At 37.9% G+C, this 26,295-nt stretch overlaps 2 protein-coding genes and 1 long non-coding RNA gene across 4 annotated transcripts; 2 read left to right on the top strand and 1 right to left on the bottom strand.

The window, feature by feature from the left end:
- Window positions 1-1,348: 1,348 nt before the first annotated feature.
- On the bottom strand, window positions 1,349-4,988 carry LOC103422493 (thymidine kinase a-like). Its single transcript, XM_008360557.4, has 4 exons — window positions 4,432-4,988; window positions 2,165-2,309; window positions 1,929-2,050; window positions 1,349-1,819 (listed from the first exon to the last, which is right to left on the bottom strand). The coding sequence occupies exons 1-4, from the start codon at window positions 4,761-4,763 to the stop codon at window positions 1,573-1,575; spliced, it is 846 nt and encodes a 281-aa protein (XP_008358779.1). The 5' UTR covers window positions 4,764-4,988; the 3' UTR covers window positions 1,349-1,572.
- A 759-nt stretch (window positions 4,989-5,747) lies between these two features.
- LOC139188896 (uncharacterized) lies at window positions 5,748-14,917 on the top strand. Of its 2 annotated transcripts, none has more exons than XR_011572288.1 (8): window positions 5,748-5,818; window positions 5,954-6,089; window positions 6,173-6,294; window positions 7,050-7,108; window positions 8,108-12,673; window positions 12,757-12,878; window positions 13,634-13,692; window positions 14,692-14,917. It is a non-coding gene; the product is annotated as an uncharacterized lncRNA (long non-coding RNA). The 2 variants fall into 2 exon arrangements; XR_011572289.1 differs by lacking the exon at window positions 5,748-5,818 and having other exon boundaries at window positions 5,869-6,089; window positions 8,108-12,402; window positions 12,538-12,673; window positions 14,692-14,916.
- A 5,530-nt stretch (window positions 14,918-20,447) lies between these two features.
- On the top strand, window positions 20,448-24,582 carry LOC103435017 (CBL-interacting serine/threonine-protein kinase 23; the record flags this gene model as incomplete). Its single annotated transcript, NM_001328936.1, is given in 14 exon segments — window positions 20,448-20,627; window positions 21,418-21,480; window positions 21,785-21,856; window positions 21,950-22,057; window positions 22,241-22,321; window positions 22,503-22,556; window positions 22,635-22,760; window positions 22,908-22,997; window positions 23,124-23,243; window positions 23,329-23,454; window positions 23,624-23,740; window positions 23,882-23,938; window positions 24,064-24,138; window positions 24,541-24,582. Coding segments are annotated over 14 exon segments (1,311 nt in total), but the record flags the coding sequence as incomplete, so codon positions are not given.
- Window positions 24,583-26,295: the final 1,713 nt, after the last annotated feature.

The following is a 26,295-nucleotide window of genomic DNA, read 5'->3' as shown; positions in this document are numbered from 1 at the left end:
CTACGACCAGTTTGGCCTGCTCTTGCTGTCCGACCTGCACGGTGTATGAATGTCTTTGCGTACGGAGGCATATCATAATTAATGACATTCCTCACCCCTTCAACATCCATTCCATAAGTCACTGCATCAGATGAAACGAGTACTTGAATCTCCCCTTTCCGGAATGCCTTCAATGCCTTGCTGCCATAATTAATCAAATATTCACAATCTTATCCCTTTAAATTTATTAAATATCCAGGAACTTACCTTCGTATAGATTGGCGTTGAAGGCGTGAATACTCCTTAATCTTGAAAGGTAGATGATCAAAAGAGTTCAACAATGTGCATAGACGATGAGTCGACTCATCGCCCACTTGAAAGGCAAACAAGACAATGTGTGCATGATATGAGCTTAGAAAGAGGCTTTGCCATTACATCAAAGAGGACACCACTCTATTTATCCTAAACGCTAAATTGGTAAAAGTCGCCCTTACGTACAAAAACATATACGGAGCCAATCTCATGTGTTTACCAATAGAGTAAAGATGGAATACCAGTTTGTAGGACCGTAAGTTTTCTGGAAGCTGATAACGCCATTGTCCGGTTGTCAAGAATAAAGGATGATGCAGGTCAAGCTGAGCAAGCTTTCTTGGATCCTGGGTTAGCGTGGCTGAAATAACCATCTTCACAAGCCTGGGTAGGATTAGTGGTTGAGAATGAATTTTAGACACGACACATTCTAAATTTGATTCTTGGTGCTGTGAATCGCACGATGATAGTCAAGAGAAGACCCTGTGAGCCAGCACCCAACAGGGTGGAATGCCGTGGCAAAACTATCAGCCGACCTTATTTTTAAGGGTTTATTGGCCAAATCTGGATCGATTTTCTTTCAATTTATTGACCAACTCTGGGTGGTGATCGCATAAAGATTATCGTCGACGTTGACTGTCCTTCCGGCTTCGGCTTGGGGGCTCCTCCGTCGACGGTGGTGTCATATCCTGTTGCCTTGTGGTGATGCGGCATCACTGCCTCCACCATTTTGGCGGGCCATGAGACCGATATTTGATTTTATTCTAAATTTTTACAATTAATTTTAGTTTTTGAAATGTTTTGTTGGTAATTTGCCGGTGATAAAACACACCATCTTCCGGGAACGAATGTTTCAACAAGAAGAACGACCTTCAAATCAACCTATAAAACTGGAAAATTGTGAATTATAACCCACGATTTTCATTTGCTTAAGAAATAATAAGACCGGTTCCAAATCGCTAATAATTTTTTTCGATTACCATCCACAACAAATCTCACAAAAACTCAGAAATTGCATTTTTCTAAAAAATTGTGAGTTACAACCCATGGTTTTGGTCGGTTTTGCAAAAATCTTCAAATCCATAATAAAACTTTTTTTCATGGTGTTTGCGCATTCTATGGGTGGTGAAAAGAAATATATACATTCTTGATCCAGACTCGTAACCGTTTAAATAGGAAGGGAGGGAAGGGTAAAGAGTTTAGGAGGGAAGAGAATCCTACTCCTATAAAATTTCCAACAAGAAATGTAACGAGGTTCTAAAATACATGTACTACTTACTATGCCTATGACGCGCACTGAACTTGAGACTCCAGCACAACTCTCGCAGCTTCTACGGCCACTTGGCCACCAACGTAGTGTTGCCGGCAGACAGGCATGTAGACGTCAGCCCCGCCAATGAGTTCAGTCTGCAACTCCTCCGTCTTTCTTAGTGTAAAGAAAGCACGTTTCCCACAAAGTTCGCATCGAGCAGTTAACTTGGTTACAGAGTCAGCAAGGGGAATGATATCTAGCACAGAACCAAAGCTCCTCCTGCCATCAAATTTAGAATTAGAAGGGAACAACATTCTCCGAGTGACAAGGAAAACTGGTCATTGCTAAGTCACGAGAACGTCAACTGGTGGAGAAATCAAACAATTACCTTAAATAGTCACCATCTAGTCCAGCGACTATCACTTTTTTACCATCATGATCAGCAGCTTCAGAGCAGAAATCATACAGGTCTTCAAAGAATTGAGCTTCGTCGATACCAATCACATCTAGCTGTCACCGCATATTGGTTATGAGTGGATAATATGAATCATACATGGCAAAAAGATGTAATCATTTGAAACATGAACTTTTGTAATCATTAATCAAATAACGGAGCTCAGATACCTTATCATATGCCTCAGGGGTAAACTTTTGTTTGAACGATGATAAATCTTTCAAAGGCCAGCATGGCAACTTGACCCCGTCATGTGTCACAATTGAATCCAATCCATATCTTGTATCCTTGATCGATTTGATTATAGCAACATTTCTGGCAAACGGTTAAACAAAGGAATTAATGAATGATATGCAGGAACTAATCAATGATATATAATATTCAAGCAAAGATTTGGAACGATCAGCCCTTTGCTTACAAAGAAATCAGAAACCATTACATCACAAGAAAATCCGTGCAGATACTTGGAATGTGCAAGTATATAGATAATGTACAATATCATTCAGTGAAGCACTGAAAACCTAAAGGAGAAGAGTCAGAAGACACTCGGTTTCACGTATCAGTGTCATGCATGGGGTACATGTACTGAAATCTGAATATAAACAATATTCTCTCTCTTACATGCTTTTCAGCTTCCTAAAAAATGAAATTTCTCGCTTATGACACCGTTTAAATGACTTTGCATGAGTATATCACAGCATATTCAACTGGTGTTTCAGACAAGACCGAGAATACCTCTCAATCATGAAGCTCTTAGATAGATCTTTTCCGTAACATGAATTAGCTTCCCCTTACCGAGGAGCACAGGCTGAATCCTTTAGAGAGAAATCAACCAATTTAACCATTTCATAAATCTCTTCGGATTGTTTGTGATATGTATCAGCCTTGAGAAAGAAATGGACCTCCTTTTGAACCTCTATTTTGCTATAAGCGGGTTCCTTTACTAACCCTGATTCCTTCATCATATCCCTAATCTTAGAAACATTGTCCCACAACCCAAAAGTGGCATAAGCATTAGACAAGACCACATACTTCCCAGCATTCTCTGGTTCCAATTTGAAGTACTTCTTTGATGCAAGTTTTAACAAGTCTCTATCTCCATGAATTCTACAAGCCCAAAGAAAAGCACCCCATATCACTGAGTGCTCCTTCTAAGGTGAGTTTGAAACAAACTCATAGGCTTCTTCTAACCGCCCAGCACGTCCTAAAATGTCTACCAAGGCTGCATAATGTTGTGCTCTTGGCTGAATTCCATAATCTCTTGTCATGGAAGAAAAGTATTCCCTGGCAATCTGGCATCGTCAACTAAACCTCCATGACTACAAGCAGAAAGAACTGAGATAAAATTAACATAGTTTGGTCTGAAACCTTCACTCTTCATCCTATGAAAAAGATCTAGGACCTCTACAACTCTTCCATTCTGACCATACCCGGATATCAAAGCAGTCCAGGTAATGGCATTCCTATTTTGAGAGGTATCAAATACCCTATGCCCGTCAGATATATCACTACATTTACAGTACATATCCATGAGGGCACTACTGACTACAACATTTGTCAATTTGGCACTATATCATGACACCGTGGGCTTGCTCCATGCTCCAGTGTTGCTAAAAAGGCATACGCTCTGAAGACCGAAGCAAAGGTATATTGGTCTGGGATCAAACCACTCTGTCTCATCTTGTTATAAAGACTCAACCCCACATCCGCAAGCCCCTTTTGCACATATCCTGCAATTATTGGGTTCTATGAAACCAAGCTTTTCTCAAGCAACATATCAAGCAAACTGTGGGGCAGTTCCTAAATCCCCTGATTTTGCTACAAAATCAATAACTTGGTCTTCAGATATTCGCTAAGAACAAAACCCACAACAATCATTTGCGCATGGATTCGCTTCCCCTTCTTATACTCTTTCCCAAATATTTTCTGCCAATCTTCCCTAATAGCAGAGTCCCTTGAGTGTTTTATCCAGTTGGGTATGCTTTTGAGGCTTGACCTGAAAGCTGGAATATCTTACTGGTGATATATGTACTCAATCAAGAGACCCGAGACATCGGTACAAGACACAGAGACTGAATGTGCACCCCAATTACATGTAAATGAAAAGAAAAAAAGCCGCCAAACACTTACATTTAATTCTAATCTAGTCTCTTCATACAAAATTTCCATAAAACTCAGCATACAAGCTCTGAATTGGCAGTTGCAGAAAAAGGGAGCCATTAACTCACATGGAAGAACAACTCACATTCAATATACAAATTAAGAAACTTCAAATTTCTCCGGCATACGACATCCAAACATTCAAAATCTTAATAGCCAGCCAAATTATTCCTCTTCATCACAAATGGAAATTCGTACTTTTGTTTTTTTTTTGTCAAGCATAAAATTTCAGACTTCAAAACCAAAAAATGCAACAGAATAAGTGGGGGAGTCAAACCTGCCGTCGCCTCTCTCGGACTGAACTTTGCGAAGAAGCGTGGTGGTCTTGCCGGCGAACATGGGGCCGACGATGACGTGAATCTCACCGGAGCGCTGGTGAGATTCCGCCTCCATTTGCAGACAACGGACGTTCTGAGGTGAAAAAATGGATCTTTTGGGGAGAAAAATATTGGGTTTCGGGAGGAGAAGATTGGGTTTTTGGAAAAGGGTTGGAGGGCTGAAAGAGAAGGACTTGGAGGAGGAGGCTAAAGATAAAAGGGCGAAAGGTGTGGTCTTGGAAACGTGAGGGGCGGAGGAGATGAAGGCCTTCATTCTCGAAATAGCTAACATCTACTTGGGGTGGGTGGAGAGACAAGGCCGGAAGGAGATGGAGAGAGCGAGAGAGAGAGAGAGAGAGAGGGGGAGGGTTTAAGGGTTTTGCTTATTTCAATTTTATTCGAGGAAAAAATAAACAAATTTGCCATCGGAGAATGCTCTACTGACGCACTGCGACTGCCGGAAATTGTTTTTGGAGGGAAGGAAACCTAGGCAATTAACCGAAAAAAGTAACCTAAGGACATTTCCAGCCGATGGCTCGTTTTAGCACTCTCATTCTTCAATAAATTAATATTTTAATGAACAATGCAGGGTTAAATTTCTTATCATCTTTAACCGAGGGCCGAAGGATCATAAGGCTCATTTTAGCATTGTCACAAAAAACCATCCCTAACTGGGGGTCAAAGGGTTATAGTATGGAATGTGAATAATTGAAATAAAATGAGATAATATAGTATGGAATGGTGAAAAATATGTGAGAAATGGTGTAGGAAAAAATTAGAAATTAAAAAGAAAAGTCAAAAAAAAAAAGTGGGTTGGGCATAAATGAAGAATGTCAAACCATATCTTATACCATCTCCAACAGATGGAGCCAAAGGGCTATATGCCAAATATAGTCATTTGACGAAAAATCATCTCCAACCGAGGGGGTCAAAGGACCATCGGCCAAACATAATTTATTATTTTAATTGAATTAATATGGTTACTTAAATTAAACTACCATATTAAAATAAGGTTTTCGAACATATTTTGAGTACCACTTGTCGTCAAATGAATAAGCCTTCAAATTTCTTATCTCTATATAATCTCAATAATTTTTTGGATATGATTTCAAGTGACATATGTCACTAACGTAGGTAACTTTCCAGATTTCTTATCTTTATGTGATCTCAATAATTTTTCGAATAGGATTTCAAGCGACACGCGTCATTAAAGTGAGTAACTCTTTAGATTTCTTATATTTATGTAATCTTAATAATTTTTCGGATATGATTTCGTGTCACAGCCCGTCCCGGAATTTTTAATTCCGAGGACGTGAAATTACAAAAACGCCCTTAAACGGGATTAAGGTGCGTAATTTTGGTGTTTGTTTTACCTAAAATTTCTAAGCTATTGTTGTGTTGGACTTTAGGTAGGGTCCTATACCCTAATTTCCTCCCCATTTTCCGTAACCTTTCCTTATCTCTCTTCTTCTTCCATTTCAGATTTTCACTCTCTCTCTCTCTTACTCTCTAACATACGGACTCACACACAAACCACAATCAAATCTCCACGAACGTCCAAGTTAAGACCACCATTGCAACCCTGAGGACTCCACGATCACGTAGACACCATTTTCAGGTAAGTTTTGCTTCGGAAAACCCTAGTTTTTAAGGTCCCGTGTTTATATACTGTTCATGATCTTTTAAATGGTTACGATTTAGGCTAAAAAAAGCTCACAGTGAGCTTAAGGAGGTCACTAGGAGGCTCGGAGTGCCTCGTTTGAACAAAATGGACGTCGGGATCACGTGGTTCATCTTTGGCCGGTTTTCTTGGAATTTTTCCGGTGAGATTTCCTGGTTTTTAGAGCTTTAAAGTAGTATATTGTGATTCTACATGTTTGGGGCTTCAATTTGATATATTATACGAAGAAAATGGTTGAGAAACGAAGGAGAACGAAGCATTTGAAAATTCCCCAGTTTTCCGGTCACCGGAAAAACCAGTCCGGCGACCCAAGGAAGAAGAAGGTGCGCGTGGGGGCGCGTGGACCCGTGCCTTCCTTGGCGCGTGGGGGCGCGTGATAAAGTAAACAATTATTTTAAAAATATGTCGACGTCCGTGACGTCGAGTAGATCACTGTGGTATATTCATATACCTAAATTGAACACCGTATGAGAAAGTTATTAAGGATTGTTGGTTAGGTGTTCGAATAACGTTTTATAGTTTTGGTGAAAATGTGAATTGATGATCCGACCGTTGGATCGTCACCAAAATTTGATACGTTGTAATACGTAATATTTGAGGATTATTGGAACTTACGGATTGGGAATCCGAGTTACGGATCTTCCGGAATTGGAATTGTAAGTCCATAATATAAAATGTTAACCGTCACTTAGTTTTGGAAATTGACGGAGATCCGACCGTTGGATGGTAATGAAATTTTAGGATGTTATCCTAGAGATATATTGTGGACCTCTGGAAGTTATGGATTTAAAATCTGAGTGGCAGATCTTCCGGATCGAACTACGTAGTGACGTATTTTATATAAGTTATATATTCTATCGATATGAATTTTGAGCCTGGATTTGATTACTATTCTAGGCGGCGATCGTCATGACGCCTTGATGTGTGGTGCTAGGGAGTTGTTGGACGAACTCCAGGTGAGTGGGCAGTTTTGTTTTCCGTATATATATATACTTGACGTTTCCCAGAAATTGAATTGAAATGAAAATATGTTTAAAATGAAATGCATATGAGTTATGTGGAAAAACGGGAAGTGAAATACCATGCATAGAATTGATATGAAAAGTATATAGAAATGTGAGTTGAAATGCCATGCATGAATTAATATATGATGCATATGTATGAATTGGTGCGGTGGACGCACAAGTAAGAATTGATTTATGATGCATATGTATGAATTGGTGCGGTGGACGCACATGTAAGAATTGATTTATGATGCATATGTATGAAATGGTGCGGTGGACGCACAGGTGAGTATCAGGTGATTATTTAAATACTGTTATGATGATGTTGATATATATTGAGCTCAAATCCTGCACCATGGTTTAGTGCTTATAGTATTCACCGCATCGCACGCTCGCCTTGGATCCAAGTAGATGCTAGTCGTACAGTCCACGCGGAGTGGGTACGACAGACCAGTCGCGAGAGTGTTAGTGAGATTCCGACTGGTGGGTGACCTTAGATTATGTGCACAGATGATTTATGAGAAGCACTAGAGCGTAACTTGTGTGCAGAAGGCCGGACGGGTCACAGAGGTGACTCCGGTAGAGTGATAATGATAGATTTTGAGCTCTAGGTTCAACCGTATAGGGCTATTAGAGGGCCTACGGTTGATTACTTTCTTGCACCTGATATGATTATGTTGATGCATTCATACCTTATTACTGTTGAGATGATGTGGCATGGCATAATTAATATGAGAAATGTTGAGATGACATGGCATGGCATGATTGATAAAGAAAAATGTTGAGATAGTAAAAATGAAGTTTTGAGAATATATATGTATATTTATATTTTACATTTCTGGGAAAGTATACAGGTTTTACGGAGAGGGGTTACAACGTTTTGAGAAATGTTTGGATTTGGAAAAGAATTGTTTTACTGACCCACTCAATTTTGGTTTTGCGCCCCTCCAGGTTCAGGAATCACAAAGGTGTGGTGACTACGAGGAATTCGACGGTGTTCTGACAGATTGGACAAAATTAGGACTCACCTTCGGGTGTATCAACTTATAAATTGTATCTTAAAGCTTCCGTACTGTGCAAATGGTTACGTCACTCTCACGTGACGGCCAGCATGCCCTCCTTCGGGACGGGGTGTGTCAGTTGGTATCAGAGCATGGTTGCAATCTTGGACATCTTGAGAAGTTTCTAGTGAATTCTGTCAGAACTACACCGCCTCGTAGCAAACCACGTAGTTAGAGGAACTTAGTCTCCCTGATTTAGCGAGTTAGGGGAAACTATTCTTGTGGTGATTCAGTATATTAGAAAAATGGACATTTTAAGACGGGTTATGAGTTGAATTTGAATCACTTAAGAGAAATGATGAACCTGAGGGAACAAAGTGACGGTTTAACCATTTGGAAAAGATGTTTCGGATTATGCAAGTCAAAGGAATCTTCCTTCTGACAAGGGGTCGAGATGACTACCTGGTTTTGGTTATGAATTTGTATCCTGGTGGAAACAGGAGTATGATTTGTTGTCACCGGAGGAACAGTCGATTGAGAATTGTTTAAGGACTTGTTTAAGGAAAAGTTTATCCCTCCGGCATTTATCGATGGTAGTAAACAAGAGTTTACAAATATGAGACAAGGAAGGTGATGATCGAGGGATATTATAGAAAGTTTTCAGACTTGCCTCGTTTCATCCAGATATTGTTGTTAATTTGGTGGAGGTGTTATGTTGTTTTAAGTTGGGTGGCAAAAAGGGAAGTGGTATTTTGGGTGACCACTATCCATTGTACTTCTTACCAGGAATATACGAGATGCTATTGAGTCTTGAGGACTCTGAGAACATGAGCAACGAGAATAAAGAAGAATAAGAAATGAATGGGAATTAAAAGAAGACGATAAAGTTAATGATTCGTCATATCAAGGATATAGAAAAATTCAGAGCTTCGAAAGAAGTGAAGCTAGAGTTAATTCTTCCAGCTGAGGTTTTATTGTCGCTGGTCAGAGTAAAAGTGATGGATATACTGGTAATCCCAGATATTTGAGACAAGGTGTCTCGAGTAAAGGAAATGTACCTTGTGTAGCAGGTACAAAATTAACACTTTGGGAAATGTGAAATTAATGAATGTGTTTATGTGAACAGAGGGGACACAGAATTGTGAATCGTCCCTAGAATCAGTTGTACTCAACAATTTTCCATGATATCATAGTGTCGATTCAGCAGAGTTATGGACTTAGTAGTTTGGTCGGATTGACCGTGAGTACAGAGAGATTTGATGAGTTATATGTTCAGCTGTACAGACTATGAGAAATTGGTGAGTTATAGGCTCGGCCGTACCGACCACGCGGAGTGGATCCGGCCGACGTATTATTGAGATAAGAGTTGAATCAGCCGTATTGGTCATTCTAGTTGACTTCGGCTGATATATTTCTTATTATGTATGTTATTACCTTGAGAGTAGTAAATAAATGTAGTTGAGATGAGTGTATGTATTTTGCATTGAGTGACAAAATAGTCATGTTATATCTTTGAGAGTGGTTGCCTACTTATCGAGACAACGATGATTTATCAGTATTGCGGGCTGCAGACCGTAATATTAATAACTCATTCGTGGATTCGTTAAGCAAGCAACCCGGTAGATTATTTTATGTTAGTATTGTACTTATTTGGAATGCTTAATAATAATAGAATATATATTGTATCAGTTAATTCTGTTCCATTAGATTGGTTGGTTATAATTGTGACAAGACGAAATGTTATGGGAAACCAGTACTTTCCATCGATCTGGATGAACAGAGATTACTTTTGTAAGTATGCAAAATGGATTGAGTCAGGCTGTTATTTATGCTGTGAGAGCAAAGAGATTGTTTTCGAAAGGCTGTCAAAAATACTTAGCTCATGTGGTGCTAAATGATGTTGTTTGGTGTAGTGTGAATAATGTCGAAAGAGTTAGACTTTTCTTGATGTCTTCCCTGAAAGTATACCTGGATTGCCTTCAGGCAGAGATATGAGGTTCACTATTGATTTGTTGCCAGGTATAAATTTATATTGGAGATTGGTTCATGATGAGTTAAGGGAATTGGAAATTCAGTTGAGGGAATTGGTTGATAAAAGTTTTATTCAACCTAGTACAACACTTTTGAGGAGCCCCAGTTTGTTGGTGAGGAAGAAAATGGATCTTGAGACTGTTCATTGATTATAGACAATGGAGTCGGGTAACGATTGAGAACCGTTATCCATGGTGATGTACTGATGTTTATTTAACCAGCTCAGAAGTAATTGCGAAGATTCAAAGATTGAATTGAGATCTGGTTACTACCAATTGAATATTATAAGTGACGTTGATCATAAGATGGTTTTCTGGACTTGTTATAGTTTTTATGAAGTTTGGTGATGCTATGTGGATACTCATGCTGTTTTATGAGTTATTGGATGAAGTATTCCAATAATGCCTTGATAAATAGATATCATTTTCATTGAAGATATTCTGGCATATTCTGAGCCAGAGCGGAGCATGTAAACGTATTAAGTCAATGAAGCAAAGATTGAGAGAACGTTGGTTGTATGCTAAGTTTAGCAAATACTAATGTTGGATGAATCAAGCAGCATTTCTGGGATATGTTATATATTCTTAAGGTATTCAAGTGAATCCTTAAAAGGTAACAGAAATTAAAATTTGGAACAACCACGAGTCGTAATTGAGATTTGGAATTTCTTAGCTTACCATGCTATTTTGGATGGTTGTGAAAGAATTTTTAGTCATTGCTTTGTCATTAACGAGACTGTTGAGAAAAGAGGTCATGTATGAGTGGGAAGGAAATTGTGAGCAAAGGATTCAACAATTGAAGTATTTCCTCACTCATGCACGTATTTTGGTATTCCCAGATAATAGTAGTAATCATAAATTTTTAGTGATGTTTCTTGAATGGTATTGGAGGCATGTTGATGCAAATGTTAGGGTGATTGCATACGTTTCACGATAAATGGAATCTCATAAGATGAATTACCCTACTGGTGATTTGGAAGTCACGATTACCATTCTTGCTGTGAAGTTATGGAGACATTATATTTTAGTGGGAATGCAAGATTTTTTTTACGAATCCAAAAAGTCTTCAATATCCATTACTTGGAAGGATTTTGATATGAGGCAGCGAAAGTGAATTGTATTGCTTAATGAACATGATTGTACGATCAGGGTGATCGTAAAGTTTGTTCTAGCTGAAGCACTTGGTGAGAAGACTACAGTAAGATTAATATCTGGCACGTTTGCCAAGAGTATCATTTTGTGGATTGAAAACCAACGGAAGAAAAATTAAGAATGGAAGATCGAGAAGAAGTTATACTTGTTAAGTAACAAGTTAGTACATTTACTCCAGTGTTGAGTAACAACCTTTCCCAGACAGTGCAACACTACTTATTTGTTTTATGGAAAAGAGAATTGGATTACGGAACTGCTAAGTTTCTTAAGTATGTTGGTTGTGCAGTTTCCGAAGTAACGCCATAAGGACCATGAAATGTGTCACGTGAGTCGGTTTTTGATGACTTGTGAATGGAATGTTTCTGGGTAGAGAAAGATTCGATCGAGAAAGAGTTTTAGTAGACCCTGAGACTATGGATGAGTCTCCTCAAAGTATTCAGGTGATTAAGTTAACCTGAAGTAACCAGGAATGGCAAAAGAGATCAACAGATGGATATGCCACTAATCGAGTGTGTAAGGTAAATGGTTTGATATTTTTGGAAAATTCACCACGAACAGAAATGAAGAGAATTGGAAAAGAGACAAGATAAGATTTAAACACATCAGACCGTTTTGATCATTAAAAGAATCAATGAAGTTGCATATAAGTTTGTGATGCCTTCAAAATTGGCTAAGGTGCATAATGCATTATATTTCGATGCGTTGTCACTAGGTGGCAGATTCGTCACATGGGATTCTGGTGCAACTATTTAGAATTCAATTGGATTCGACTTGATAAGGAACCAAGGACTACTTTGGATTGGGAAAAGAAGGTCCTGAGAATTAAGACAGAGTAAGTGGTAAAAGCTTTGTGAAGGAAATCATTCAGTAGAAAATTATGTGGGAGAAAGAGAAACGGATGAGAGAGATTTACCCGAAGCTATTGTTGGAGTATGGTTGATTTAGTTGATTGCTGGAATTTCGGGGACGAAATTCTATAAGGAGGGAAGATTGTCACAGCCCGTCCCGGAATTTTTAATTCCGAGGACGTGAAATTACAAAAACGCCCTTAAACGGGATTAAGGTGCGTAATTTTGGTGTTTGTTTTACCTAAAATTTCTAAGCTATTGTTGTGTTGGACTTTAGGTAGGGTCCTATACCCTAATTTCCTCCCCATTTTCCGTAACCTTTCCTTATCTCTCTTCTTCTTCCATTTCAGATTTTCACTCTCTCTCTCTCTTACTCTCTAACATACGGACTCACACACAAACCACAATCAAATCTCCACGAACGTCCAAGTTAAGACCACCATTGCAACCCTGAGGACTCCACGATCACGTAGACACCATTTTCAGGTAAGTTTTGCTTCGGAAAACCCTAGTTTTTAAGGTCCCGTGTTTATATACTGTTCATGATCTTTTAAATGGTTACGATTTAGGCTAAAAAAAGCTCACAGTGAGCTTAAGGAGGTCACTAGGAGGCTCGGAGTGCCTCGTTTGAACAAAATGGACGTCGGGATCACGTGGTTCATCTTTGGCCGGTTTTCTTGGAATTTTTCCGGTGAGATTTCCTGGTTTTTAGAGCTTTAAAGTAGTATATTGTGATTCTACATGTTTGGGGCTTCAATTTGATATATTATACGAAGAAAATGGTTGAGAAACGAAGGAGAACGAAGCATTTGAAAATTCCCCAGTTTTCCGGTCACCGGAAAAACCAGTCCGGCGACCCAAGGAAGAAGAAGGTGCGCGTGGGGGCGCGTGGACCCGTGCCTTCCTTGGCGCGTGGGGGCGCGTGATAAAGTAAACAATTATTTTAAAAATATGTCGACGTCCGTGACGTCGAGTAGATCACTGTGGTATATTCATATACCTAAATTGAACACCGTATGAGAAAGTTATTAAGGATTGTTGGTTAGGTGTTCGAATAACGTTTTATAGTTTTGGTGAAAATGTGAATTGATGATCCGACCGTTGGATCGTCACCAAAATTTGATACGTTGTAATACGTAATATTTGAGGATTATTGGAACTTACGGATTGGGAATCCGAGTTACGGATCTTCCGGAATTGGAATTGTAAGTCCATAATATAAAATGTTAACCGTCACTTAGTTTTGGAAATTGACGGAGATCCGACCGTTGGATGGTAATGAAATTTTAGGATGTTATCCTAGAGATATATTGTGGACCTCTGGAAGTTATGGATTTAAAATCTGAGTGGCAGATCTTCCGGATCGAACTACGTAGTGACGTATTTTATATAAGTTATATATTCTATCGATATGAATTTTGAGCCTGGATTTGATTACTATTCTAGGCGGCGATCGTCATGACGCCTTGATGTGTGGTGCTAGGGAGTTGTTGGACGAACTCCAGGTGAGTGGGCAGTTTTGTTTTCCGTATATATATATACTTGACGTTTCCCAGAAATTGAATTGAAATGAAAATATGTTTAAAATGAAATGCATATGAGTTATGTGGAAAAACGGGAAGTGAAATACCATGCATAGAATTGATATGAAAAGTATATAGAAATGTGAGTTGAAATGCCATGCATGAATTAATATATGATGCATATGTATGAATTGGTGCGGTGGACGCACAAGTAAGAATTGATTTATGATGCATATGTATGAATTGGTGCGGTGGACGCACATGTAAGAATTGATTTATGATGCATATGTATGAAATGGTGCGGTGGACGCACAGGTGAGTATCAGGTGATTATTTAAATACTGTTATGATGATGTTGATATATATTGAGCTCAAATCCTGCACCATGGTTTAGTGCTTATAGTATTCACCGCATCGCACGCTCGCCTTGGATCCAAGTAGATGCTAGTCGTACAGTCCACGCGGAGTGGGTACGACAGACCAGTCGCGAGAGTGTTAGTGAGATTCCGACTGGTGGGTGACCTTAGATTATGTGCACAGATGATTTATGAGAAGCACTAGAGCGTAACTTGTGTGCAGAAGGCCGGACGGGTCACAGAGGTGACTCCGGTAGAGTGATAATGATAGATTTTGAGCTCTAGGTTCAACCGTATAGGGCTATTAGAGGGCCTACGGTTGATTACTTTCTTGCACCTGATATGATTATGTTGATGCATTCATACCTTATTACTGTTGAGATGATGTGGCATGGCATAATTAATATGAGAAATGTTGAGATGACATGGCATGGCATGATTGATAAAGAAAAATGTTGAGATAGTAAAAATGAAGTTTTGAGAATATATATGTATATTTATATTTTACATTTCTGGGAAAGTATACAGGTTTTACGGAGAGGGGTTACAACGTTTTGAGAAATGTTTGGATTTGGAAAAGAATTGTTTTACTGACCCACTCAATTTTGGTTTTGCGCCCCTCCAGGTTCAGGAATCACAAAGGTGTGGTGACTACGAGGAATTCGACGGTGTTCTGACAGATTGGACAAAATTAGGACTCACCTTCGGGTGTATCAACTTATAAATTGTATCTTAAAGCTTCCGTACTGTGCAAATGGTTACGTCACTCTCACGTGACGGCCAGCATGCCCTCCTTCGGGACGGGGTGTGTCATTTCGAGTGCCGTATGTCGAGATATAATTGGTTGTGCAAATTTTAGATATGATTCTTATTTACATGACACTTCTTATCTTTAGCTTCCAATGTTAATATATTGGCTGGATATTGGATTAGAATTCACACACCTCTAAACACCTTCACTTGTTTGAGAACTGCCCCTAACACTATCTTCTGAGACTCATCTATAAGCCCTGCAAAGAGCTTCATTTTCTTTTCGGGTCCAAGCCCTTCCTTTCATTGTAGATGTGACCATTTGAAAATTATTGAAAAAATTAAAGGAAAAATTATTGGAAGAGGTAAGAGAATAGAATGTGAAGAATTGAAATAAAATGAGGTAAGATAGTATGGAATTGTGAAAAATATGTGAGAAATGGTGTAGAAATGATTTAGGTATTTATAGGAAAAAAATTAGATTTTTTTTTAATTTGTCACAAAAAAAAAAACATCCAACGGTAACCTAACAGCAACATGACGTCAGCTAGTTGTTGCTAGCTAGCGTCATGCTAATACCAGGTAGCTGTTAGTATTCAAATGGGCTGAGCTAAGAGTTGGCAAATTGTCAAGCTTAACATTATGGCATTGAAGGGCTAGCAAAATGTCAAGATTAACATTCTGGCGCTAGAGGGTTAGGCTATAGGGCTGACGAGGCTGGTTGCTCTTGGCCAGCCATTTGGTCAGTTCTCCCATTTTTGGCCGAGTGGGGACCACGAGCCATTTGGTCTAGCCCTCGAGTGGAGATGATTTTCGTGTCAAAAAGGGGCTCTTTTTAGGCCTATGGCTCTTTGGCCAAGTCGGTTGGAGATGGCCTAAGTGTTTGAAAATGAATTTTTTTTATTTTTTATTCTAGTGTAAATATATTGGTGTATTTAAAAAAAAAAGTTAAAAGATTGTTTACTACCCTCATGTTTCGTGGTTTTCAACATTTAGTACATCAAGTTTTTTTCATCCCAAATTCATACCTAAAGTGTTAATTTTGGAACAGTCTCTTACATTCATTAGTCAAACTTTAATTCTCCCGTTAAGTGATGACGTGGTGCCCATGTGGACAATGACTGGGCGCCATGTGTCATTAAAAATATTAAAATAATTAATTAATTAAAAAAAAATCATCCATTCTCCCCCCCCTCCACCCCCAACCCAGAAGAAGAAGAAGAAGACGAAGGAAGAACAAAAAAAAAACCGAAGAAGAAGAAGAAAGGGAAAAAAAGAATCTGCAACCCAGAATGAGGAAGAAGAAGAAGAAGAAGAAGGAAAAGAAAGAAAAAAAACGAATCTGCAACTCAGAAGAAGAAGAAGGAGGAAGGAGGAAGAAGAAGAAGAAGGAAAAAAAAAAACGGAATCTGCAACCCAGAAGAAGAAGAAGAATAAGGAGGAAGAAGAAGAAGGGAAAGAAAAAAATAAATAAATAACGGAATCTGCAACCCAGACAGAATAAGAAGAGGAAGAATGAGGAGGAAGAAGGAGGAAGAAGAAGAAGAAGAATAAGAGGTGGTTGATGGGAGGGTGGGCATAGGTGGGATTTGGGGAAGATGAAGGTTTTTTTTTAATTTTTTTTAATTTTTTATTATATTTATTTAATTTTCCATGTGGATGACACGTGGCGCCCAGTCATTGTCCACATAGACGCCACATCACAGTTAACAGGATAATTAACAGTTTGACTAACGGATGTATGAGACTATCCCAAAATTAACACTTTAGGTATGACTCTGGGACGAAAAAAACTTGATAACTAAATGTTGAAAACCACGAAACATGAGGGTAATAAACAATCTTTTACCATAAAAAAAATGTGTTGATCTTGAATATAGTAGAATTTTAAAATCGACCTTTGGTTTGATTCTAGTCCCATATGTTTCAATGTTAGGTTTTAAATTTGGAAAAGTTTTGTAGTTTCAATTTTGCAGTGCAGTCCTTGCTTAAGTAGATGATGAACTTTTAGATACCATTTGGTACGTGGGACGGGACGAGCCGTTCCGTTCCACGTTTGGTGCGCCTAAAAACTGTGGAACGGGTTGTCCCATGGGACGAAATTTGGCTGATTTTTCGTTCCACCTATTCTCCCTGGAACGACCCGTTCCACATCAGTGGAACACAAATTTATAACATTTTATGACAAAATTTCTCCTTATCTTTTTTAATATTTACATCATCCGTTCCGTCCTGTCCCGTCCCGTCCTGTTCAGTCTCGTCCCGTCCCGTCTGCGTACCAAACGGTGTCTTAATGACAAGATGAAAGTGAATGGCAGAGCCAATTGAGTTTTGACTCGCTTTAACATGAAATAAATAAAGAGAAATGTTGATGGCATCAAAACTTTCATTTGCACATATATTAAATAAATATAAAAAGAAATAAAGACAAACCACGTTTCAAGTTCGTTTGCTCACACGGCCCCACACCACGATTAATCATAGCCAACATAACACAATGTCTATTGACTGGTTTGGAAGTATTTTTATAATGACCGTTCTTATAATTTTGAGATGAGTAGCTTACTAACTTAGAATAGAATTAAGCTACTCCTCTCAAAATATAAAAAAAAAAAAAAAAAAACCAAAACAAAATTAGCTACGAAAGAACACGCGCATTTACACAAATTTAAAATTATAAGAACACTTACCAAATGTTGGACAGCATAAAAAAAAGAAGGAATTATTAGTACCACTCCAATTAAAAAAATGCACTATTAGATTTTTTATATACCAATAATAGTTTACAAAAAAAAATGTTTGAGAAGTACAGAGAGAAGACAATGGAAAGATGATTTCTCCAAATAGTTTATTAACAAAGGTTATGAAACGTTTGAATGTTTATCTTAATCATATGGTGATTAAGAAATGCATAATTTTTTTAGAATTGTTATTGGCACTCCAAAATTTTTATTATACACTCCAAACTTTCTATATTTAGAAAGAAAAATACACTTATGAGGAGTGTAGAATGAGATTTTTGGAGTGCCAATAACACTTCCCAATTTTTTAACCTTAAATCTAGTCTAATATTACATAATGAGATTGAAATATTAAAGCCGCCATATTCATTGAATCATTGATTCTCCTTTTTAATGCCATATCCATAAAAAGTCTATCCCATCCGTTAATAAAATTCTCTAAGTTAATTAATAGAGGGTAAAAAGACAATTTAATATTCTATTCACAATTCAATAAAAAATCAAAATGAAAAAAATCATAGACATTAAAATAATTTCATATAAAAATAATTTTATTGTTTTCAAATCATCTCTCTATAAAATTCAACGTTTTCTTTATCTCTTCTCCCTCAAAAATGAAAAAAAAATTTCAATAAAAACTAAATTAACCCACATTTATCTCCTTATTGCTCCTATAAAATTTTAAAAATTTTCACACAGAGTGTATGCATAATCACTTTTTAATTTTAGTGTCAAACATAATATTTTTGAAAAATATTTTTTTTTGTATTTTTTATTATCACTTACGACGTTTTATTGAATTGGCATCCATTGTGGATTCAACTCCCACCCATTTTTTGATTTCACCAATTTTTCTCCTCGTACTACAAAATAACACACTGCTTATTTAACATTATGTTAGGGAGGCCAAAATTCTAAATTAAATTTTGTACACCAAATAATATAGTTTTTTTTAATTATTTTTTATTTTATAAAAAAATGACAACTGGTGGTAAGTCATGATTATTCATCCCTTCCAAGGGCCGGGAAGACTCGCAGAGGCATTTAAGCCTCCCCCTGGCCACAAGTCTGGCTTCCACACTAACAAAATAATATAGTTGTAGATAATTGAATTATTACTTAAATATCAGTGTTTTAAAAGGCTCGCCTCAGGGCGGCGCGCTTAGGCGGCCTCTGAGGCTGGGTGTGAGGGTTGGCACCTTTGTTTTGAGGGAGTGGGCGGAAGGTGTCGCTGGAGCCTTTGAGGCATGCCTCGAGGCGTCTTTGTTTGGTTAAAAAATAAAAAAAAACAAAAAAAAAACTCCCAAACCCAAAACGACGTAGTTTTGGGTAGGATTTTAACTACCTCATAGCTTTTCCTTGCATTATAGGTCTCTTTGCCTTTTTTTCTTGATTTCACGAGCTCTTTCTCTCGCGCGCTTTGGTGACAGCTGCGACACTAATCTTCAACAACCTTTTGTAGCACTCGTCGCAAGCCTTCGGCAGCACCACCGCCACCCCCCCAAGAGATAGCACCGCAACACCCAGAGACTGCGTCGCCGCTAGCACTTCCACAAATCCCGAATTTTTACAACTAGGGTTTCTGATTTTTATTTTTTTATATAATTGACGTGTGTGCTGTCTGAGTGCATCATTATATGTGTGCTCATTGTGTTTTTCATCCTCTATATATAATATATGTGTGTGCTCATGGTGATTATTGATTAATAATCTTTTTTTAATATAATATATGTGTATGCTCAGTGTGTGATTAATATTTATGTGCTATGTTCACAAGTATTATAATTAATATTGCCGTGCATTGTAATTACATAATATATAGTTCCATTGATTAATTGTAATGCTTGGTTAATTTTATAATGGATTTGGATGATATTACCATTTAAAATTTTACAAAGTATAATTTTCTATATAATTATATATAATATATAAAATAATATATTAAAAAATTTAGGTTCCGTAAAGCTTCGCCTCATGTCTCACGTCTCACTCCTTTCACACCTCACGTCTAGACGGAGCTATCCATGAAACGTCTTGTCTACACCTTCATCTTTTAATACATTGTTAAATATTAATTAATATATTTATTTTCATTTCATGACATATTATTTAATTTAAAATTTTGATGTACCTAATATTAGGCTTAACGTTATCGCCCTATTAGAAAAAGACACCAGAACGGATCCGCGAAGAGGTGGCCTGCAAAACACCCGATCCCAACTTCCAAGGTTGAAAAGGTAATTCAAAATATTCACAGATGCAACCTTCCTCGTATAGAAACGAAGTAGGCAAAGCCACAGTCCCTCAGCGTGACGTGTCCCCCAATCATCGCCCCAGAATATTCGCTTTTTGGTTAATTACAAAAAACCCCGCGGTGCCATTTATTTCCAATTTTTCACCCAAAAAAGCACAAAACCAAAAGCTCCAAAAAAAAGAATCAATCATCAAATCCACCGTCCACGGCCCTGATTCAATCTCCTGGAGATCTCCGATCCCTTTCGCCCCACAAAAGCTTTCAGATTCTCTGCATGCATCGCAATCCGTTCGATTTTTGTATGATTGGAAATCCGAATTGATGGGTTTCTTGTCGGATCGGACGGTCAACGATTCTTCAACCTTTTCTTTCTCTTTTGCCTCCGAGTCTCCTTCTTCTTTCCCGATTTGAACCGCCGAATCGCGTCTCGGATTCGTTTGTCTCTGCGGATTAAGGATTTCGGGTTTTTTTTTTTCGGATTAAAATTCAGGAAGGATGAGCGTGACGAAGTCTCAGGTTTGGCAGCCTTGCAAGAAGAAGAGGTAGTTGGAAGAGGGAGTGCGGACTGGAATTTTGAGAGAGAAATTTGGAAGATTTTAGAGAGAGAAGCGAGGGGAGAGAGAGGGGTTGGAGGAGATGGCGTCGAGGTCGAACACCGGAAGCAGGACGCGGGTCGGGCGGTACGAGCTGGGTCGGACTCTCGGGGAGGGGAATTTCGCCAAGGTCAAGTTCGCGCGCAACGTCGAGACAGATGAGAACTTTGCGATCAAAATTCTCGACAAGGAGAAGGTCCTCAAGCACAAGATGATCGGCCAGGTTTGATTTTTTTATTTATTTTTTCAAATTTTGTTAATTTGATCAGTTTTATTTAATTTAGCGTTTCGTTGCATGTTAGTTGGATTATTTTCTGGGAATATTGGATGACCCGCTGTTTGGTTGCTGAGAAAGTGATGAAGGAATCACGGAAAATGAAAAATATTTTATTGTTTACATATAGAGGGAAAGAAAAGTCAACTTTGAAAGATTGGCGTGCTGGATAGGGTTTGTCGTTTGATGACCTGAACATTTTACTGTTTGATTGCTACTGCTTTATTGACTTTTTGAATTTGGAGAAATTTGTTGACTTTCTTGACTCCGAAGAAATTTAGAGGGGTTTTTGTTTTGTTTTCCGATATCATCAGTTAAGCAAGCAAAACGAGATTAGGGAGATTATGGTTTTTTGTAAACATATTTGAGTTTAAGTTCGACAATTTGCATAGGATATCATCAGAATTGAACTAAACTTGACGAACATCAGAATTGAATCGACATAATTTGCTATTGGCATACCTGTTAGTAGATGTTATGTACCATCTCCAATGATTGAAGGTTGAGTTCATATTAACTTCAACCACGAAAAACAAACCGATCACATGGTCTGACTTGATGGATTTGCTCGGCACCCTCACCTTGCCTTGCTGATTTCTTCAGCTGCAGCATCTAGATTCTATACGCACAAATCTAATTGAAATTAGAAATCGAACAATTTACACAATCATTTTTCTTTGAGGGTACAATCCTAATTCTGATTTCTGATGAATTGCAGTCATATCCTTTCCTTTTGCAGATCAAACGAGAAATATCAACAATGAAACTAATTAGACATCCGAATGTCATCCGCATGTATGAGGTAGTCAAATCTGATCTTACATTGCTTTTGGATTCCTAATGGTTTATATGTATAAGCTAAGATGAATTACATCTTTGGCATAGACTTATACATGCGTTTAATCATTATCAGAACAAACATTTACAATGATGTGGTGGTCATTGCAGTTGGATTTCTTTCTATTTCTTGTTTTCTTTTTGGTTTGTGGCATAAGTCATGACAACAGTACAATGTCCACTGTCAATATTGTTAAGTGTGGGCGGATTTTTAAAACCGTGATTTATTTAGTACTTACAAATGACTTTTGGATGTATTTATGCTGTAGGTGATGGCTAGCAAGACGAAAATATACATTGTTTTGGAATTTGTGACTGGTGGAGAACTATTTGACAAAATTGTAAGATAGTGCATATTCAATTGAATTGCTGGACTTTCTATTTACTTCTGATGATATATATAATCAGAATCCTTGCGCTATTTGTATTGTCAGGCAAGTAAAGGAAGATTGAAAGAAGATGAAGCAAGAAAGTATTTTCAGCAGCTTATAAATGCTGTTGATTACTGTCACAGCAGAGGTGTTTTTCATAGAGACCTAAAGGTGTGAATTATCGTTGCCCCCTTTCATAGAGACCTAACATCTACATATGTATATATGATAATTTTTTTTGGCGTAATAAGTTCAGATCTATTGTTTGCAGGAAGTTTGGATCTATAGTTGCCCTGTGTGATGTATATATTTTATAGTGTACCACTAAATTGATTTTGTGGTTGTCAACTGCAGCCAGAGAATTTGCTGCTGGATGTTAGCGGGACTCTTAAAGTTTCAGATTTTGGACTGAGTGCACTACCTCAGCAAGTTCGAGTGAGTGCTATGCTTTCATGTATCCGTTCAAATTTGATAGTCAGGATTGGATGGCTTCTTTTAGCAATACCTATCTCATACTTTTAGTCATAAGCATACCATGGTGAATAATTAGGCAGCCAGTTTCACACGTTCATTTCTTACAGATTGTGTGAGTGATTATCTTATTCCTTTCATTCAGGAAGATGGATTGCTTCACACGACATGTGGGACACCAAATTACGTTGCCCCTGAGGTATATTAGCGTTTGCTCAGACTAGCTAGTTTCCCATTTTGTTACCCTGTTCCTCTTAATGACATTTTTTTTCTCTAGGTGATCAACAACAAAGGGTATGATGGTGCGAAAGCGGATTTATGGTCTTGTGGTGTGATTCTTTTTGTCTTAATGGCTGGCTATTTGCCTTTTGAAGATTCCAACCTCATGGCATTATACAAAAAGGTGATTCTCTCTCTTTTTCTCATCACTCGTAGACCAACGCATGGCGATGGAGGAAAAACAGACAGCACAGCCATAAAATTGGTCAATATATGGCTCTGTTATCTTTGTCTTACACGATTACATCTATCGTTTTTGTGTGGTCACCAGATATTCAAGGCTGACTTCACATGCCCCCCATGGTTCTCCTCGAGTGCAAAGAAGCTAATCAAGAGAATCTTGGATCCTAACCCCTTGACAGTAGGTCCCTGTCGCCTGTCCTTTTTAACTTTATACAATAGATTTGTCTGTTTTTCGGGCGTTTCAGTTTCTTTACGTTATTATTTATATCTTGCATTTACTGTACAAGCTAATTTCATGCAACAGAGAATTACAATTGCTGAGGTCATTGAGAATGAGTGGTTTAAGAAAGGGTATAAGCCACCTAGTTTTGAACAAGTTGATGTCAGTCTTGACGATGTGGATTCTATATTCAATGAATCAGAGGTAAGAGCGAGTCATTATGTATTATGATTTATTTTGGTTCATGATGCCAGGGCTTGACTTTCTACTCGATTCTTCCCAAGCACAGGATTCTAAGAACCTTGTAGTGGAGAGGCGAGAAGAGCGGAATGTGGCACCTGTCACAATGAATGCCTTTGAGCTTATCTCTACATCCCAGGGCCTGAATCTCAATAGTCTTTTTGAGAAACAAATGGTACGGTTAAATTTGAAAAAACAAACGTAAATTTGTTATTTATCGCACATTGTTGGTTTTCTGTTTGCTTAATTGGCAAGTTTTGACCTTTCCTCTCTAGTTCTGTTTATTTAGTTTATTCATAAACATAAAATCTAAGGAAACAGCTGACATTTCTTTAACAAACCAGGATCTTGTTAAACAAGAAACAAGGTTCACATCCAAACGCCCGGCTAATGAGATCATTTCTAAAATTGAGGAAGCTGCAGGGCCTTTGGGTTTTGGCGTAAAGAAAAATAACTTCAAGGTACAATGGCTATTCTCTTTGCATTTTGATTTTCTCTCTCTGTTACTGGGGAAAGTGGGATCGTAACTGGTAAAATTCTTTAAAGATGAGGAAAATTGCACCGTTATGTGACATATCTCCATGTCATATTTTATATCTCAGTTGAAGCTGCAAGGTGAAAAAACAGGACGTAAAGGCCATTTATCTGTTGCAACAGAGGTTTGCCTCTTTCATTTTCATTTTTTGTTCAGGCGTTTCACTTCTTTTTCAAAATTTCCCTTTACTGTTCAAGTCGGTTGATGTGCCTTTTAACAAATGGGTTACAAAATGACTTTCTTTTCCAGATTTTTGAGGTGGCCCCCTCACTCTACATGGTTGAGGTCCGCAAGTCTGGGGGAGACACTCTGGAATTTCACAATGTATGTATTGCAACGTTGACACACTCATTGATCTAATAAGTATATTCATCTAATTAAGAGCAATTATGGAGAACTACACCTTGGAAGAGTGTCCCTACAGGATTGGACGTTAATCCCCTACAGCATTAGAGTTACTGCACATCTAGCTGCAGCTTGGGCATTCACACAACATTTGAAACTGCACGTATCTTGCACCATTATTTGTTCTGTGATGTGAAATTTTGTCTTCTGCGTATATTTAGTCGATTGTCTTGTATTTACAGTTCTACAAGAACCTGTCGACGGGGCTGAAGGATATAGTGTGGAAATCAGCAGATGATGGTAAGTATCACCTCCTAATCTGTCTAAATTCTAGGATCCATCACAGAGCAAAACCCTCGTACACTTCTTTCTCCCGCAGGTGCAGCCGCAGCCGCAGGTGCAGGTGCTGTGCCATCTAGGTGATTGACTTCCTCTGCCGAACATGTTGATGGGGTTTCTTTGTTGAATGCTGTTTCTTTTTTTTTTCGAGTTTTTCGGTGAACATCATCGGATGTCCGTTGTCTATCGAGTATAAACAGTATTATGGGAGTATATACAGTATTATGTATAACTAGTACTTGGGGTTATCTCCTTTGAGTGACCGTGTCATTCAGAAGTCAAATGAATGCAGTACACTTGTTGGGGGTTGTATCTTTTGCGAGAGAAGATTCAACGTCAAGCTAGACTCTCTACAATTGAAAAACATTTTAAAGTTGGATAATATGAAAACATATGCAAATTGTATGTACTTTTTGGAAAGTGTATCCTCCTTGGAGGGTACAGGCAAAAGGAAAAGGATCCGACCTAGGGATACTGGGATACTGTGATCGTGGTCGTTTATCGTATATTGTACGGTTAAAAATCATTTTAAAATTTGAAATTAAATATAAATAGTACCTAACGAAAACTGACTGCATAATGTACGATGAATGATCATAATCACGTGATTCTTAGGATCTCTAGAAAAAAGGATCTAGCAAGGATCCTTTTCCCAGGCAAAAGGTAAATTCCGGGTGTTTTACCTCAAGAAGTCTTGTAAAACCAATGAAGAAGTGGGTCGTAAATCCAAATCATAACTTGTTTGGAAATACGTTTAAATGAGTGGAATCAATTTTAGAGAAAATGTTTCGGGGACTGAAAAATACTTGAAGTGTTTTTTGTGCTTGTTGCAGGAAGCATTTCGAGTGTTTTTTTTTTTTCCAGGATTTACTTGCATTTTTACAAAAAATTGGTTTCAAAATATTTTTACCAAAAGTGTTTTCAACTATTGAAAATACTTCTAAACGAGGGAATTAGATCCCCTCCGGACCTTAGTGTCTAGAGCCTAAGGATCAATTCATCTAGGGCACTGATTGGTGTGTAAAAGAAAGCATAGCTGTTGGTTAGTGTGTGCTGGGCCAACGAAATGAGTTAATGGAAACATTTGGATTCAATTTGTATGGCCTAGATAAGTTGATCCTTAGGCTCCAAACACTAAGATCTGGTGCGGATCCAATTCCCTAAACGAGTTCTCAAGCTACTCTGTATGACGATTGAACCTATCTCATTTATAAATAAAAAGAAATATCACACTAAAATAAGAATTTATATAGCATGAATACACTGTCATGTGTCGTTGCATGCTAACGAAACAATAGTAGCACATAAACACGTACACATGTTTTTATATCATTAACACGAAATACTACGTAACAATGTAACTAGATCATGTAAGTCATTCTCTAATATAAATCACTCGCTTAAAGTAAATCGTATTATAAAAGATTAATAAGATAAAATTTAAGGCCTACTAGGCTGGTCTAGCCAATAAAAAAACACTAGGCTGGTTTAGTCACGTTGTCCAGTCAAATTGGGGCCCGATCCAGCGTTGAGGGCGGCGGTGGATGGGTCCACCCAACTGCAAAGCCGTGATTCAATGCTACCAATCTTCAAACTAAACTTTCTTATTTAAATTTTGTCACTTTTTCGTACAACGTGTATTTTGCTAGGAGAGAGGATTCTCGTCGAGTTTTCTTTATGAGGATGAGAGATTTTTCAATTACATCTATTTATCGTATATTTTTGTCCGTTATTATTTATATTTAATTTTAAATAAAAAATATAATAATTTCTGACATCACGATATACGATAAAATA

Source organism: Malus domestica, chromosome 10 (assembly GCF_042453785.1).
Source record: "Malus domestica chromosome 10, GDT2T_hap1".
Taxonomy (NCBI): Eukaryota; Viridiplantae; Streptophyta; class Magnoliopsida; order Rosales; family Rosaceae; genus Malus; species Malus domestica.
The sequence above is the reverse complement of the archived record's forward strand: the minus strand, read 5'-3'. Positions and strand labels throughout refer to the sequence as shown.